At 33.9% G+C, this 15,170-nt stretch overlaps 2 protein-coding genes across 2 annotated transcripts in view; both read right to left on the minus strand.

Moving 5' to 3' along the window:
• LOC131155894 (uncharacterized) lies at positions 1-7,478 on the minus strand. The gene is made up of 3 exons (XM_058109343.1): positions 7,455-7,478; positions 5,174-5,508; positions 1-413 (listed from the first exon to the last, which is right to left on the minus strand). The coding sequence occupies exons 1-3, from the start codon at positions 7,476-7,478 to the stop codon at positions 239-241; spliced, it is 534 nt and encodes a 177-aa protein (XP_057965326.1). The 3' UTR covers positions 1-238.
• LOC131154984 (telomere repeat-binding factor 1) overlaps positions 7,317-15,170 on the minus strand; it is a 27,354-nt gene continuing 19,500 nt past the window's right edge. Inside the window, exons 5-7 of the mRNA XM_058107855.1 lie at positions 12,203-12,286; positions 8,246-8,596; positions 7,317-7,557 (exon numbers count right to left, since the gene is read on the minus strand). Of these exons, the coding sequence (XP_057963838.1) occupies positions 7,543-7,557; positions 8,246-8,596; positions 12,203-12,286 (450 nt within the window). The 3' untranslated portion in view covers positions 7,317-7,542. The remainder of the gene's footprint in view (positions 7,558-8,245; positions 8,597-12,202; positions 12,287-15,170) is intronic.

The raw sequence follows: 15,170 nt of genomic DNA on the forward strand, positions 1-15,170 counted from the left end.
TCCACACAACACTCTCATTTATACAAAATACACGGTCCGCAAAGGACTAGTCCACACAAAACTGACATCATCACAGAATCCATGGTCCACACAAGACTAACATCACACAGAAACATGGTCTACACAGGACTGGTCCACACAAGACTAACATCTTCTTAGAAATACATGGTCCACACGAGACTAACATCTTCACAGAATCCATGGTCCACACAGGACTAACGTCACACAGAAACATGGTCTATATAGGATTGGTCCACACAGGACTAACATCACACAGAAACATATTGTGTCTCACACAGGCACCACTAACCACCAGTACCAATCCCCATGACCTATCCATAGTACAATAGAACAACCTCCTCATGCCTGCTAATGCTCTACCCCAATATGTAATGAATACGAACTTCTCAGACCTGCCAACGTATATCGTGATTACATCTTGGCAATATAATGAACTTCTTAGGCCTACCAATGTTATATTATGATAGACATGAATAACCACACAAAATGACCCATATTCACACATCACATTATTTGTCACGCAGCAATCTCAAGCAGCAGTATTCACAAACAATCATTATTTACCAATAACTGTACTCGCATCAGCCAAATAAATTATGAAAGTTGTATTCCCGCCACACAATTTATTTTCCATATATATATATACATTATTTATCAAAAGTCAATATTTCCAAAATGCCCAATTGTTCAAATAAATCATACCTAAATATATATATATTTTGTATACCCAAATTAACCAGTTTAAAATTTAATAAAAACCTAATATAATTAATTCCCCTTACTCGTTTTCTTAAATTTCACCCATGGAAACCCCGAAACGTCGCCTACGGCACTCACCCGAATCCTAATTCAGAAATCCGAGTTTATCAACCCAAACTCCAACAAAATGTTATTTTATCATTCCCTAAGTCCTATATATTCCATATTAAGAATAAAACTTAAAAATACCCTACTTACCTTGATTTTGGGATGGTGCCCCGAAACCTCCAACTGAAAATCTGCACCACATAGGTTGCAGAGAATCTTCCTAGGAACCTTGTGGTGGTTCCTGATCGTTAAAATAAGACTTAACAGAGTGAGAATCAAAGAAAATGGAGAGAGAAACCGTAGGTTTTCGGAGAGGAGAAGAAGAAAATTTGATTCTTTGAAAAAAAAATGCTCGCAGGATATCCTTAATATCCCCTCTGCACAGAAAATCGTCACCGATTTTCTCTTTAACCGGTCCTATTTTACAGTTTATCCAGTTATTGACCCACAGTAATTCCAAACCGTCGCCGGCTTTATTCCTCTCCAAAAAACCGTCGCCAATTTTCTCTTTTCCCGGCCAAAAATCCATTTTTTCCAATTATTTTTATTATTTCATTTTCCCGGGTCTCTATATATGTGATTTCCATTTAACTTTAATTTAAAATATCCTAGTGACTTGTTGAATTTTGTAAAAAAAAATTTAATTATTAGTTTTATTGGTAGGAAAAGAATATTTGGGGTATAATAAAAGATAATAAGTTTGAAAAAAGTACGCCAAAAAAAGACAAATTAAGATGTGTCGTATATCATTAAAGAGTTCTGTTAATTAAAATTTAATGGCTAATCCACAGCGGCCATTATCATTAAATTAAGCAAAATGCATCCTTACAAGAATAAATAAAAACTAGTTAAGTGTCATACATTTAGGGCTTCAAATTAACTAACAAAACTACTAATGACCAGCTTATCGAGTTTCAAATTCGTTGATTATATAAATAAATGATTGCCAAATTCAATTTCAAAACTTGTTTAATAAATGGGTCGAATTTGAACATAAACAAAATTAGCTTGTTCAAATTAGTGAACACCTCGGTTATACATTTGGTTAGGCTCATTTTAATATGCTTGAATTAGTCACATCTATGGGCTTGTTTAGTACGGATAAATTAGGCTTGATAGACTAAATGGACTTAAAAGTAAGAATAATTTGGATGTGAGCTTGTTTAACTCAAACTCTATAGCATACATTTGGTAGGTCCAAGCTTAAGCAAGTGTATTTAAGCTTAGTTTGAGGTAGGTCCAAGCTTGACTTCTATTAAAAATTTAATAAATAAGTTTAAGTATGACAAAGTGCAGCTCAAGTTGGCTCATTTACAACCTCCTTGTATTTAATTGAAAAATGGTCATATGTTACTTAAGCCTCACTGTGATGAGAAATAATAATAATAATAATAATAATAATAATAATAATAATAATAATAATAATAATAATATGCATGTAAGCGTAATAAAATAAAAATAAAAACAAAAAAAATTATAATAAAAATTAATTAATTAATTAATTAATTATTATTAATTAAATAATATAATATAATATAATAATATATTAATAAAATAATATAAAATTTTATATATATATATATATATATATATAAAAGCTCCTAAAGGATCAGGAGCCTTCAGGAAGCTTAAATTCCCCCCTCTTCTGTTCTCACTTCTCTCTCTCTCTCTCTCTCTCTCTCTCTCAATTTCTCTTCCATTTCTCTGCGAAATTGAAGAACATATATCATTCTCGGATCCTAACTCCGCTCTTCAAAGATTTAACCAGAGAAATTTTGTCCTCTGCGCGTTGTAGGCATCACTTGAGGGTTAGGGTAAGTGGGCTAGATTATGTCAGAATTTATTTAATATATGCCTGATTTAAATTGAGTACGAGAATTTAATTATTTCCATGTTTATATTTTATTTTAAAAATATGTCTGTTTTAAATTAATTACGTGAATTTAATTATATTTATATGTTTGATTTAAATCAAGTTTATTAAATTAATTATATTGGTTTTATTCAAATATATACTCGAGTTAAATTAAATTATACGGATTTGATTTATTTAAATACATATCTGAGTTCAATTAAACTGTAAGGATTTGATAATATTTGGGTTTTTAAATAGATTGGGAATTAAATTTAAATATGGGAGTTGATCATACCCTCGTTTTTATTTAAATTTACTGAATATATATTTATGAGAATTTCTCAGGTAATTTATGAAATTATAATTATTATACAAATCGTGCGACATAAGTTTAATTTATTTTATTGCATAATTGAGCAAGTTTGAGATTTTTACGGTATTATATTTATCACGTATTTGTTGTGAATATTACAGGATTATATTTATTACGTGTGTGATTGTGAATAATGATGACATTTGGTTACAAATTATATGTGAAAATGATGAGATCATTATACTGTATAGTTGCATAAATTGCAATATTATGTTTTAAAAACCCTGATGGGCCGAATGTAGTGGATTCTCGGTACCGTAGTTATAGATGAGTTACAGATGAGTATTAGTACAGCCACACTATTATGAAAGTGTTGGCGGTAGATAGTGGATTTGGCCTGAGTAGGGTCACACACCTATTTTTGGATCAGGATGTGAGGCAAATCACACTTGCAAATATAAACCTTTGATTTATTTGGTCGGCCAACCAATGCTAAGTCCAGTTTTCGAACTGCACAACCCGGTCATGGGAGTTAAACATGACATGCATCAACCGAAATGAGTTCTTTTTATACATATTTGGATATTTATGTGATTGTGACCACTTAATGGGCTTAATGTTGTTTTGAAGAAAAGTACATATATTGATATACATGATCCACTGGTTACAATGAAATTTTATTATAGAAAATATGTGGTTCTCTCTTCATAAATGTGGTTTTAACAGTTGGATTATTAAATTAATTATTTTTATACCACATCTCATTTTAGCCACATATGATAATAATCTAATTCTTACTTACTGAGAGGTGTCTCAACCCAATTTTTATCAAACATTTCAGATACCTTGATGTTGTTTATGGTGACTCTTATACTTTGAAGTTTCATAAACAAGGAAAAAGAAGAAGAACATGGAGGGACTGCACAGCAGAGACTCGTCGATGAGGAGACCCTGAGAGGCTTAAAAGTTCAGAGATCCTGAGATACCAAGAGCTGTTTTAAAGGCTCGTTGACGAGTGGTCATAATCGTCGATGAGTGGTCTTCTTGGTCTCATCGACAAACCCTGTTCTCGTCGACGAGCATTTCTAGGCTACGGGTAGATTTTTGAAATTTGAATTTGGACGTTATGGTGGTTAGGTATTTGGAGGGAAACCTCCGAGTAACTTTTATATATTGTATTTCTGAGTGTATTTGTTAAGTAAGATCATTGCAAAACTTGTGTATTGTGCTGTTTCACATTGTAGTGAATATTGAATGTCATTTGCTTTCATTCTTGTGTTATTGGTTGTTATCTTCTCATTCATATTGGTGGAGTGTTGTTGAGACTTGGTTTATTTGTTGCAAGTTTACAACTTCCGCTGTGTTTTTGTCTTATACCCGAATTTTACAACATATTAGTATCAGAGCAATTGTTGTCATAGTATTGGGATCGTCTTGGAACCGGAAATTTTGGTTTATGGTAGAGGAGAGTGAAGGACATTCTTGTGCAACAAGGCATGGCAATGGCTCTACTTGATAATCAATCGGAATGAATAGATGAGGCAACATGGTAGATTTTAAAGCAAAGGTTACGTCTACAATATGCTTGTGTTTGGCCGACGAAGTTCTTTATTGAGTGATAGATGAGGATTCTCCAGCGGCTATTTGACGAAAGTTAGAAAGCCGGCACATGTCTAAATCTCTCAATAACAAACTTTTTCTTAAGCAACATTTATATTGGCTTAAGATGGTTAAAGGATTAAGTCTGGATCAACACATCAATGCAAAAGATTAGAGACAAATATGGGATGAGATTTATTTTTTGAAGTTACCCATAAAAAGTTCAATTTTTTTTTCAAGGATGTGCCAAAACTTTGCCTACTAAAAAAATAAAATATACAATTTCATATTTAATTTCACATTAATAAATTTGGATTGTAAAGCTAAAAACCATATGAGATAATATATACACCCAAAGAAAACATGAGCAAAAAAAAAAAATTATAGAATGGACCTTGGGGATGTTGGATTGTTGGCCTTCATACTTCATTACTGGTGTATAATTTTAGGAACTCATTTTTCCCAGTCCCCAGTCTACTGTTTACCCCCATCTTTTCCCATATATGTTTTGGGAAATTTGTGGTTCACCAAAAATAACCAACTGTGGACAGAGAAGAGGGGAAGGTCGTCGAAGGTACCTGAGTGGCTGAGTCACTGAGTGAAGACTGAAGAGTCGTCGCCACGCCCACGTGAGGGAAGAGCCGGGGAGGGACTCGCGAAACCAGGAGAGGCTGGAGAGCCGAAGAGGGGATTCGCCGTTCGCGAAGTGAGAAGTGGAGAATGGAGAAGGAGATGGTCGGTGGTCCGATGGAGAGCTGCGGTGCAAAGCCACAGAGGAACAGTGAAGTCGAAGACTCGAAGTGTGAACTTCACACAAACGAAACTCTAGCCCTAAGCCCCAAAGCCCTCCACTGAGTCTGAGACCCCTCCGCCCTTGTTCCCCCCAAGCCCAACCCCCATATCCGGATATCGCCTAACCCGTCCCTAAAAAATAACAATTATAACATATCATAATTTATATTTAAAATTTAATTAATTAATAAATCCGTTAATCGATTAACTGAATTATTTTTTGTTATTAACTGAACCGAAATCGATTAAACGAATTTTTTGTAAATCCCAACTGAACCAACCGAAACGAGTTTTTTACCCAAATCGAACCGACCAATTTTGGCCGGTTAAATCAGTTAATTCGGTTTTCCCCGAATTATGCTCACCCCTACCCAAAACCCTAATTTTCCTAAAACCATAAAATACAGTTTAACTGGTTCATATTTTAAAAGTAATTGATGTAAGACAAATCCCCTTACTTAACTTACAAGAAAGTCCACTGGAAACCCCAAACTCCACGCCCTATGGCGTTTGCAGTTCAAAATCTTGAAACCACATTTTTCCCAAATAAATCAACACAAACTCTAGATCAGCAACCATTAATCATTTCCTAGGCCTTCCTATAGTTTACAACAACCCATAAAGCCTTAAAATAACCTACTTACCCTAATTTTGGAGTAACGCTTGAAAAACTCATATCAAATATCTATTTCGCTAGACTTGTAGAGAATTTCCCCTAAACCCTCATAGTAACTTCTGATCGTTGAATCTATCAACGAGCGACGAGAAATCATTGAGAGAGAGTGTGTGGGCACGGGTTAAAGAGAGAGAGAGAAATTATGTTTCTTAATGAAGAAGCAAACAAAATTTCTATTTACAGACCCCTTGACCCGGTCAAATTCGTCGACAAATGGCGCCTTCGTTGACAAACTACTGAAGGCTGTTTGTCAACAAACGAAGGGTTTCGTCGACGAACTCTAAGCCTGATATTTTTTATAGTTCTAGATCTCTTCGTCAACGATACTTTGAAATTCGACGACAAATCACTAAAGGGCCTTCGTCAACGAACACAGGGGAATCGTCGACGAAGCCTGCTGAAATCCCCTTTTTATCTTCCCTTTCCTTCTTTTCTCAATTATTTCTTTATTTTCCGGATTCAAGTCTCTACATTTTCTATGATAATTTTAAATTTCAATTTAATAAATTTAAACAAAATATGATATAAAACTGTGTTAAATTTCATCCCACTTTGAAACTTCTAAAATCTACACTCCAAAACATGTCATTATCATACATTTGAAAAACATGAAATTCCAACAACCCACTTAAAATTATGAAAATTTTAACAAAACTCAATAGACTTCTTCCAATCAATGCAACTTCAATACGAGGCTTTAAGTTTAAATCCTCCCAATCATACTTATGGCAAAAACGTTCACCATGAATTAGCTATTATGAATTCAAAGTTTTAAATTTGAATTTATATAGATTTACACTTTTGGGAACATGAATTTCAATCTTTAAAATTAAATTTGAATAGTTTTAGATAAAATTTAATAAAATTCTACATTAAATTTTGTTCAAATCCACCAAGATCTAAGACATTTTCCAAAAATAGGGTAGGGGAGTTCAATCCAAATTCCACTCAACATCCCAAACACAACATAGATCAGGGCCATAACCAATTAAGGCAAATGATTGAGTGCATATGCTCTTTTTGTGTGTGTGTGTGTGTGTGTGTGTGTGTGTGTGTGTGAGAGAGAGAGAGAGAGAGAGAGAGAGAGAGAGGAAAAGCATGGCCAAAGTCAGTTATCAACGCCAGAGCAAAAGGAATGGAACACAAATCAAAACCCAGCTCTTCCTATTTCTTTATATTTCGTAGATTCTATGTTCTGCAACCTGCAACAGATATCAGCCCTAAACCATGAAGTTCCCAAACAAACAAAAAAATGAAACAAATGTTCACATGATGAAATTGTCATAAAGTACAGTTCCTTTGCTGAGTTAAATCAGCGGGATTCACTGTGTCAATGTTGAATCCTGCATTTCACTATCCATGCAAGTCTTTACATATTTACAAGTACAGACAATATTGGAGGGAAGCAAACGCATCAGTGTTGTTGAACCAAAAAAATGCTAAATCCATTGATCTTGAAGGCCCCTCTATGTATTTCCATCAAACACGGATCAACTGCACATAATAGAATTAACATATTGTTAAAAGGGACAAGCAATTTCTAAAAAATATATATGCTACTCTCATATGGAGCTTAAAATGATGAATTAATGATATAAAGTTGGATACAAATAAAAAAAGTAAAAGGTCTCGCTATCTCGAGGCTATATTGCAATACCCTTGTAAGCTATATGCTGCATCTCCAAAGCAGGGAGAAGGCGAACCAGCAGGGAAGTCTACAATGTTTGATTAATGGCTCCCGAGGTTTATTATCATCCCGAGTGGAAAAGGCCCACCCAGATTTCAGGTTCTTATTATATTTTTTAAATAGAAAACTATAAGATTACCAAAAACAAAGTAAAAAAATTCCTCCTTCAATGAATAAGAGCAAAGGGTGATATGAGAAAGGTATTAAAGAGAAGGGAAGAAAAGAAGAAAGAGTCAGGAACCAAATTATGGCAAATGAATGAACAAGACTCAGAAACCAAGTTATGACAAATGAACTTTCCTAGTCAAATTTCAGTCAAGTGATCATCCACAGCTGAAGCAACAGATTTAAATTTCAAAATATATTAAAAATGAAAATGAGAGCGAGAATTAGGCTCTTTGTCAAACAAAAAGAAAACTAGGTCATACCAAACTGCAACCTCATCAATTAAAGTCATCCATATATCAACACACGTAAAGGAGATATAGATTTTACCATCTTGGGGGTGTTTATTCCTTTCAGCGCCTTCATTGCTGCTTCTGCGAAAGCCTGTGCTGCCTCTGCATCAGCTTCCGCTGCCTCTGCCTCTCTTGCTGCCTCTTCAGCTTCTGCTATGGCAGCTTCTGCCTCAGCGACTGCTCGTGCAGCAGCTGCAGCAGCCTCTTGCGCAGTCATGCTCCTCATCTTGGCTAATTCTAAATCAATCTGAGATTTTGTAGGGATATTGAAATCATCCCTATCAACTTTGGGAGAAACCCTTTGCTTCCCATCCAAGAGTAACATGGATGTATTTCTTCTCCTGTCAGAAAATGCAGGAGCTGGTGCAATCCTGTACTTGCGTTTAACCTGTAAGAAATCAGGACATACAATTATGATCTTCGCCTAGATGCAGCTTTTACCACTCAACAAACTGAAAATTTTCAAAAAACTACATCCATTTTTCCAGGGTATTGGTCAAGGTTCTGATCCTTCTTAGGGGGCATTTCGTTCACGGCATTTTTCAAAATTCCTGAAAATGTGATGCCTAGTGCATCTCATTCCCATGTTTGTTTGAGCATGGGAATTTGAAATGGCGGGCATGTTCTTGGGAATGAAAGGATTCCCATGAAACATGGGCATCCTCTTCCCACCTCCCCCATGGGTAAGTTTTATGGAAATCCCATTCCCATGAGAATCCTACTTTTTAGACCAAACTGCCCTCATTATTTTGGCTTTTAGACAATAATGCCCCTATAATATTATATAATTAACACACTCTAAAATAATAAATTATTAATAAAACAAAAATATTAAATTAGCATAAACATTAATTATTTTTAAATTAGCAAATATAGATAATTTAATTAAAGATATAATTATAAAATTTTAATTAATTTTCCAACTAGAAAATTGAATTTTTAATTAAAAAATATTGCAATGGAAATTAAAAATATTAATTAACATAAATAATAGTAAATTTGTTAATTATAAAATATTAAAAGGTCTATTAAAAGTGTTAATATTTATGTTAATTAACATACATTTGTAATTTATAAAATAAAATATTATTACTGTTTTATAAAAATTTAATACAATAGTTAAGATTTAGAAACTATATCACACTCATTTCTTTTAGTTAATCCATTATTAAGTGTTAAATGTTTTAAATTTATTATTATTGAAAATTTTTGGGTATAGATTTAGTTAAATACGCATTCTTAGTAGGGCTTTATATTGAAAAATATAATTATTCTTCATACATTCATTACATGTCAAGGGTATGATGGTCACCTTAAAATACCTACCAGGATTCCCATGAACCAAACATTGACATGGTAATCTTGTATACATCCTAGGAATCTTACAACCCGAACCAAACAAAAGTATTTCCATGAGATATCCTAGGAATGAGATTCCCATGAATGTCATTTCATGAGAATATTTTTGATGTTGCAAACCAAGTACCCCCCCTTACTGTGTAATTTTCTTCAGGAACTCCATCTCCAGTTCCAAGCCAAATAATTGCACTCCCTTCAATAATGAGTTGAACTGAAAAATGGTATATAATCCCCTAAGATACAAGGAATCATCTTTAGTAGATTCCGGAGTAATAGGAATACCATTTGTATATTTCCCAATCTACTTGGATACTTAGCGTGATCTTTGTGTGTAACCAATACCCTCCTTTTGAGCTACAGGACACGAATGACCAGCTTCATCTGCTTGAGATTGGGAATATATCCTACTTTTTCAATAAAAGTAGGCATTCCTAAATTTTTCCCTCTTGTACTGACGGGTAAATATTGGTGGCATCATCACATAGTTTTAACATATTACCAACAAAGTTGATACACAAACAACAGATGAATTATCAGGTTCTACTACCTATGTGACAATGGCTCAATGCAAGACCACAAATTAGCCAAGCCATGCTGAGCTGAATATTTGATTTCCTATCCTGAAAGGTTCACAACCAAACTGTGTATTCAAGCTAATGCTGATAATTTTCTCCCCCACTTCACTTTAAATCAGCTCAGTACTGTTGGCATTTAAATTGGATCACAAAGAGTGAACTCCAGACAAACTGAAGCCAACAAGATGTCCAGATCAGCGAGGAAAAAGATCACCTCAATCAAACTCTATTCCATTGTAATGAAACTGTGGAGCATGGAAAATAATGCTAATTACAATACAAAAGCAAGCTTGGTTTACACTTTACAGGTAAATCGAAAGAAAATGAAGCATTAAAAAGACAGTTTCTCAAGGGAAATAATTATGTTACAAGCTTTCCTTCAACCACCAAACATATGCAGGTGGGGAAAAGTGTTTTAATCTCTTTTCAGCCAATCAAATGAATGTATAGTTAAGTAATGAGGCAGGAAAACCAAAAGGACCCACTCAGGGTATTTTGAGTCCTAATAGGAAAGAATTGAGAGCAAAGGTAGGATGAACAGGGAAGGAGGGGGGAAAGGTGCAGTAGGAAACTGACAGGAGCTCTCATTTCCACACAAATAACAAACTATGGTTCTCTCCTCTTTGAACACTAATACCAGCCCCTGATATTCAGCCAGTAAGAGTTGAGAATTAGGTCTGTAAATATGGCCAAACCAACACATATTTACAATCACCCAACCCCCCAACCCCCCCCCCCCCCCCAAAAAAAAACCAAAATACAAACACACACACACACAGATGCACATACATATGAAGTTTGTGTAAATGAGGGACTCAACAAGCCAAGCTTCAGCATGGTTACTCAACCAATCATAACAATGTCAATCATATAAAAGGAATCAGGCATGTGAAACTGTCAAGGTACAAACTAATGTGCCATCAGTGCGTATTATTCATCACAGCTACAACAGCAATAAAGCTGAGATCATTAAAGCACCAGGGATCAAATTCAGTTTGATCTGTTGTGTTAGGGAAAAAAATGTTAAATCTCATTAAAGTAGTCTAACTATTAAAGCTTTGTCATGTGGTGGTTGCCATGAATCCTAAATTCCTATGCACGAATCAATATCTCAAGATTCTCCACCATGTTCATCAATTACATATAGCACCATAGAACTACCACCAATGCTCTAAAATGCGAATAATGCACAGGATCTGCATAATAGGTTTCCCTGCATCCCTATTTGGAAATGTAATCAACCACATACCCTTAACCATGTTAGTTAATAATTTTACCAACCAAAAGTTTCCCAGCCAGACTTCACTGATCAGGGTAGACCAACTTATTCAACAAAATATGGCAAAATCACATGCTCCACAGGCTAGAGCTGAGCATTTTTCAACTTCAACCAATTAATCAACCAAATTCCGTTACTTCAGACTGGTAATGTTCGCAATTCGGTTGGTTCAGTACTAACTTCTCACTTTTCAGGTTTCAGTTATCAGAGAACCCAGATTGAATTCAGTTAACCAATTAAACGTGTATATATATATACACACACACACACACACATACACACATAAAAAGTATGTATTTCAAAATAAACAATTAGAAGTTGACTAAGGTGTTGGCAATATATACACTAAGATGTTGGCCATGGCTTTTCCAGTATATTGAAATCTCTTGATCAATGTATGGTTTGCCCACACACACACACACACACACACAAAAGGATAAATGGGGAAGCAATTAGGTTAACTTCCGTTAACTGAATTAACAAACCATAATTTTGATGGTTTTTAATTCGATGTGTTAACTTATTCCATTCAGATAATGGAAATAGTTTAACCAAAATTTTTTCAGTTAATTTCATTCATCTATCAAATCAACCATACTAACCAAATGCTTAGTCCTATCACCCTATGCACAAGCATCCAATAAGCCTCCAGCCTTTTATTCAATAAAATTGCGTACTGAAGAAATAAAAAGCACATCATTTCACATTTCATTAGCATCACTTAAAGCCAAGCACATAGCTGATGAGTAGGCATTTGATCTCATAATGCAATTATGATTACCTTAATCAGTTTCCCACTTGCCGTCAAAAACTTTAATTTCGCCGACAGTAGCCTTTTAAAGTTTGGTGGTGCCCAATATTGTTCCTACAGAACAAAAAAACCCAAAACTCAAAACACTGATTTCAGAATCCAAAAATAAAATTATGTTCAACATCTCATCTACAGGAAGAATAAAGCAGAACAACAGCACAGGCACATGGACTGGCATGAGAACCATGTCCATCATTCTCTGTGTCAAGTTCCATGTCAAGTGCCAAGTTCCATAGATACCACTTGTCAAATGGTATTGTACAGTGTTAAATGACAAGTGTCACTAAGACTGATAAAACAAGTAGAAACAGTATTGATAAGGTGAGGTGAAGGTTCATGTTGCATTTAAGCTTAAAGAGGCAAACATAGTTGATAAGGACAGTGGTGAGACTCCCATTGCAAGAGCCGAATCTCGCTTGAGAAGCTGTACATACCATGTGACCATGGTCTTAAATTTCCACGAAATTGTCGAAATTTTCGTCGAAATTTCTGATTTCCATCACTCTCGAAATCAAAATGGCAGTTGATTTCCATCTTGCAAAATTTCCGTCAAAATCTCAACAAATCATCCGAAATTTATCAAAATCTCAAAATTTTAGCGAAACTTGTCGAAATTATGACTATATGATGAAATTTCGTCAAAATTCAAATGAGAAATTTAGGAGTGACGTGAAATTTCTATCTTAATTTATTTTATCGAAACAAATTATTACAAGTGCTTTTGAAATTATGTGAAAAAATACACTTATAATAACATTTTATTTAACCATTCACGACTAAATTTTCATTATTTGTACAATAAATAATATTTAAATAATTTATGAATTTCATTTGTATTAACTAAATATGTTTAATGTACATTATCTCACAAATATGTTTGATACAAATACTATTTTACAACTTTTCCACCTCATACAAAACATAGATGTATTTAATTTGTAATATATTAGTCCTAAAACTTATATTATTATGTTTGTTAACCATTTCTAAAGTTTCACAAAGAATTCCATGTTTTACTACTAAATTCCATTATTTTTTAAAATCAAAATTGACATCGAAATCAAAATTTCCGTACTCTTGGAGCTTCGAAATTTGAGTCAAAATCAAAATTTAAGACCTTGCATGGGACAATGTATGTCCATGTCATAACACAATTCCAAGCAGCATTTGAAGATTAAACTGCCAAATGGCACTTATTACATGTGCATATCCATGCTTTCCCGAACATACCACATACACGGGGATATCTAGTAAGCATTAGGAACATTGTTTTGTCGATAACAAAAGCATGAAAGAAAATCTCCTTCTAGTTTAATAAATTATTCAAATAATAGTGTATAAAATTGGTGCAATAGCGCCACTGTTTGAAAAAAGTAACCATATTCATTTGCATTGGATAACTAAATAAGAATTCCAACTAAGAGTAGATCATTCCTCTGACTGAAAGTTGATTGTAGCGTAACCATTAGAAGCATAATTAAGAGCTAACCATAAAATATTTATAATGCAGTAAATTTAGAACATAATTTAATAAAAATTTAACAGTTCCACTTAAAAGTTTGCTTTACCCACCACAAATAGGGAATACAGTTCATAGTGGCATCCAAAATAGGATGGCTTTCCCAACCCCTTATGATATTATTACATTCATTTGTATAATAAAAAAATTATATTAATATTAATATCACCATGTATTTGATTTAATATAAATAATAATTATATTATCATATTATAATTGATGATTTAATAAAGAAAATATATAAAAAATCTGTTGTGTCGAGCACCCCACTTGTGCCAAACACCAATACTACAACTATTGCTATTAAATATATAACCATACTAAAGCAATGTAGAAACTAATAATCAAAGACAACAATAAAGAACAACACAAGAATTTACGAGGTTCGGTAAAGAATTATCTGCATCCTCAAGCACAGACACCAATCCACTATTTCCAAAAAAATTACAACTTGGGCAAATTTCAAATAACCAATAGTAATTAGAAATACCTTAGAGTACAAATACTATTTGTAACTCTACAAAATGGGAGGTGTATTTACAAATGGTGAGGGAAACTTCGTACATACCTTCAAACTAAAGGCTTCAAAAAACCTTCCCACTAATGTGGGACTAAAAAACCAACAAATCTCCGCCTTGACAATAAATTCAACAAATTTTTCAGTCACAAACATTCTCTGAAGTTCCACATCATCGGTGCCTTCCAAAAGTATTCAAACTTGTAGAATATTGATCAAGTCCAAACAATATTTGAACTTGGTTGTCGTCACAACCTTGGTCAACATATCTGCAGGATTCTCAGCTATAGCAATATTCTGAAGAAGTATTTTGCCTTCATTAATTATGTCCCACATAAAGTGAAATCGAACGTCGATGTGCTTCGTTTGTGCATTGTAAAATTGGTTCTTTGCCAAATGAATAGCACTCTCGCTATCACAAAACACAGTAATGTACTTCTGAATAACTCCCAAATTTACAAGTAAACCCTCCAAACAAATAGCTTCCTTAATAGCCTCTGAATCTATCATGTACTCCGCTTCTGTTGTAGACAAAGCAATAGTAGGCTGTAAGGTAGACCTCCAACTCACTAAATCATTAACAAATGTAAATAGATATCCAGTAGTTGATCGACGTTTATCTAGATCACCTGCAAAATCAGAATTCACATATCCAACAAGTTGATTAATAGTATTATTTTTCTCAAATACTATATCAACATCAATAGTATTCATAATGTATTGTAAAATCCATTTCATAACTTGCCAATGTCCAATACCCGGATCATGCATATACCTGCTCACCATACTAACAGCTTGTGAAATATCAGCTCTTGTACAAACCATTGCATACATTAGACTACCAACTGTACTTGCATAAGGAACTTGCAACATATACTTATATTCCTAATTTGAATTAGGAG

The sequence above is a fragment of the Malania oleifera genome, chromosome 5, assembly GCF_029873635.1.
Source record: "Malania oleifera isolate guangnan ecotype guangnan chromosome 5, ASM2987363v1, whole genome shotgun sequence".
Taxonomy (NCBI): Eukaryota; Viridiplantae; Streptophyta; class Magnoliopsida; order Santalales; family Ximeniaceae; genus Malania; species Malania oleifera.

Coding starts and splice junctions, on each gene's coding strand:
- LOC131155894 (XM_058109343.1), bottom strand. CDS start 7,478: ATGCGTTTGCTTCCCTCCAATATT. Junction 5,509..7,454: donor GTTTGCTTCCCTCCAATATT/GTCTGTACTTGT, acceptor GGGACGGGTTAG/GCGATATCCGGATATGGGGG. Junction 414..5,173: donor TCAGTGACTCAGCCACTCAG/GTACCTTCGACG, acceptor ATACGTTGGCAG/GTCTGAGAAGTTCGTATTCA.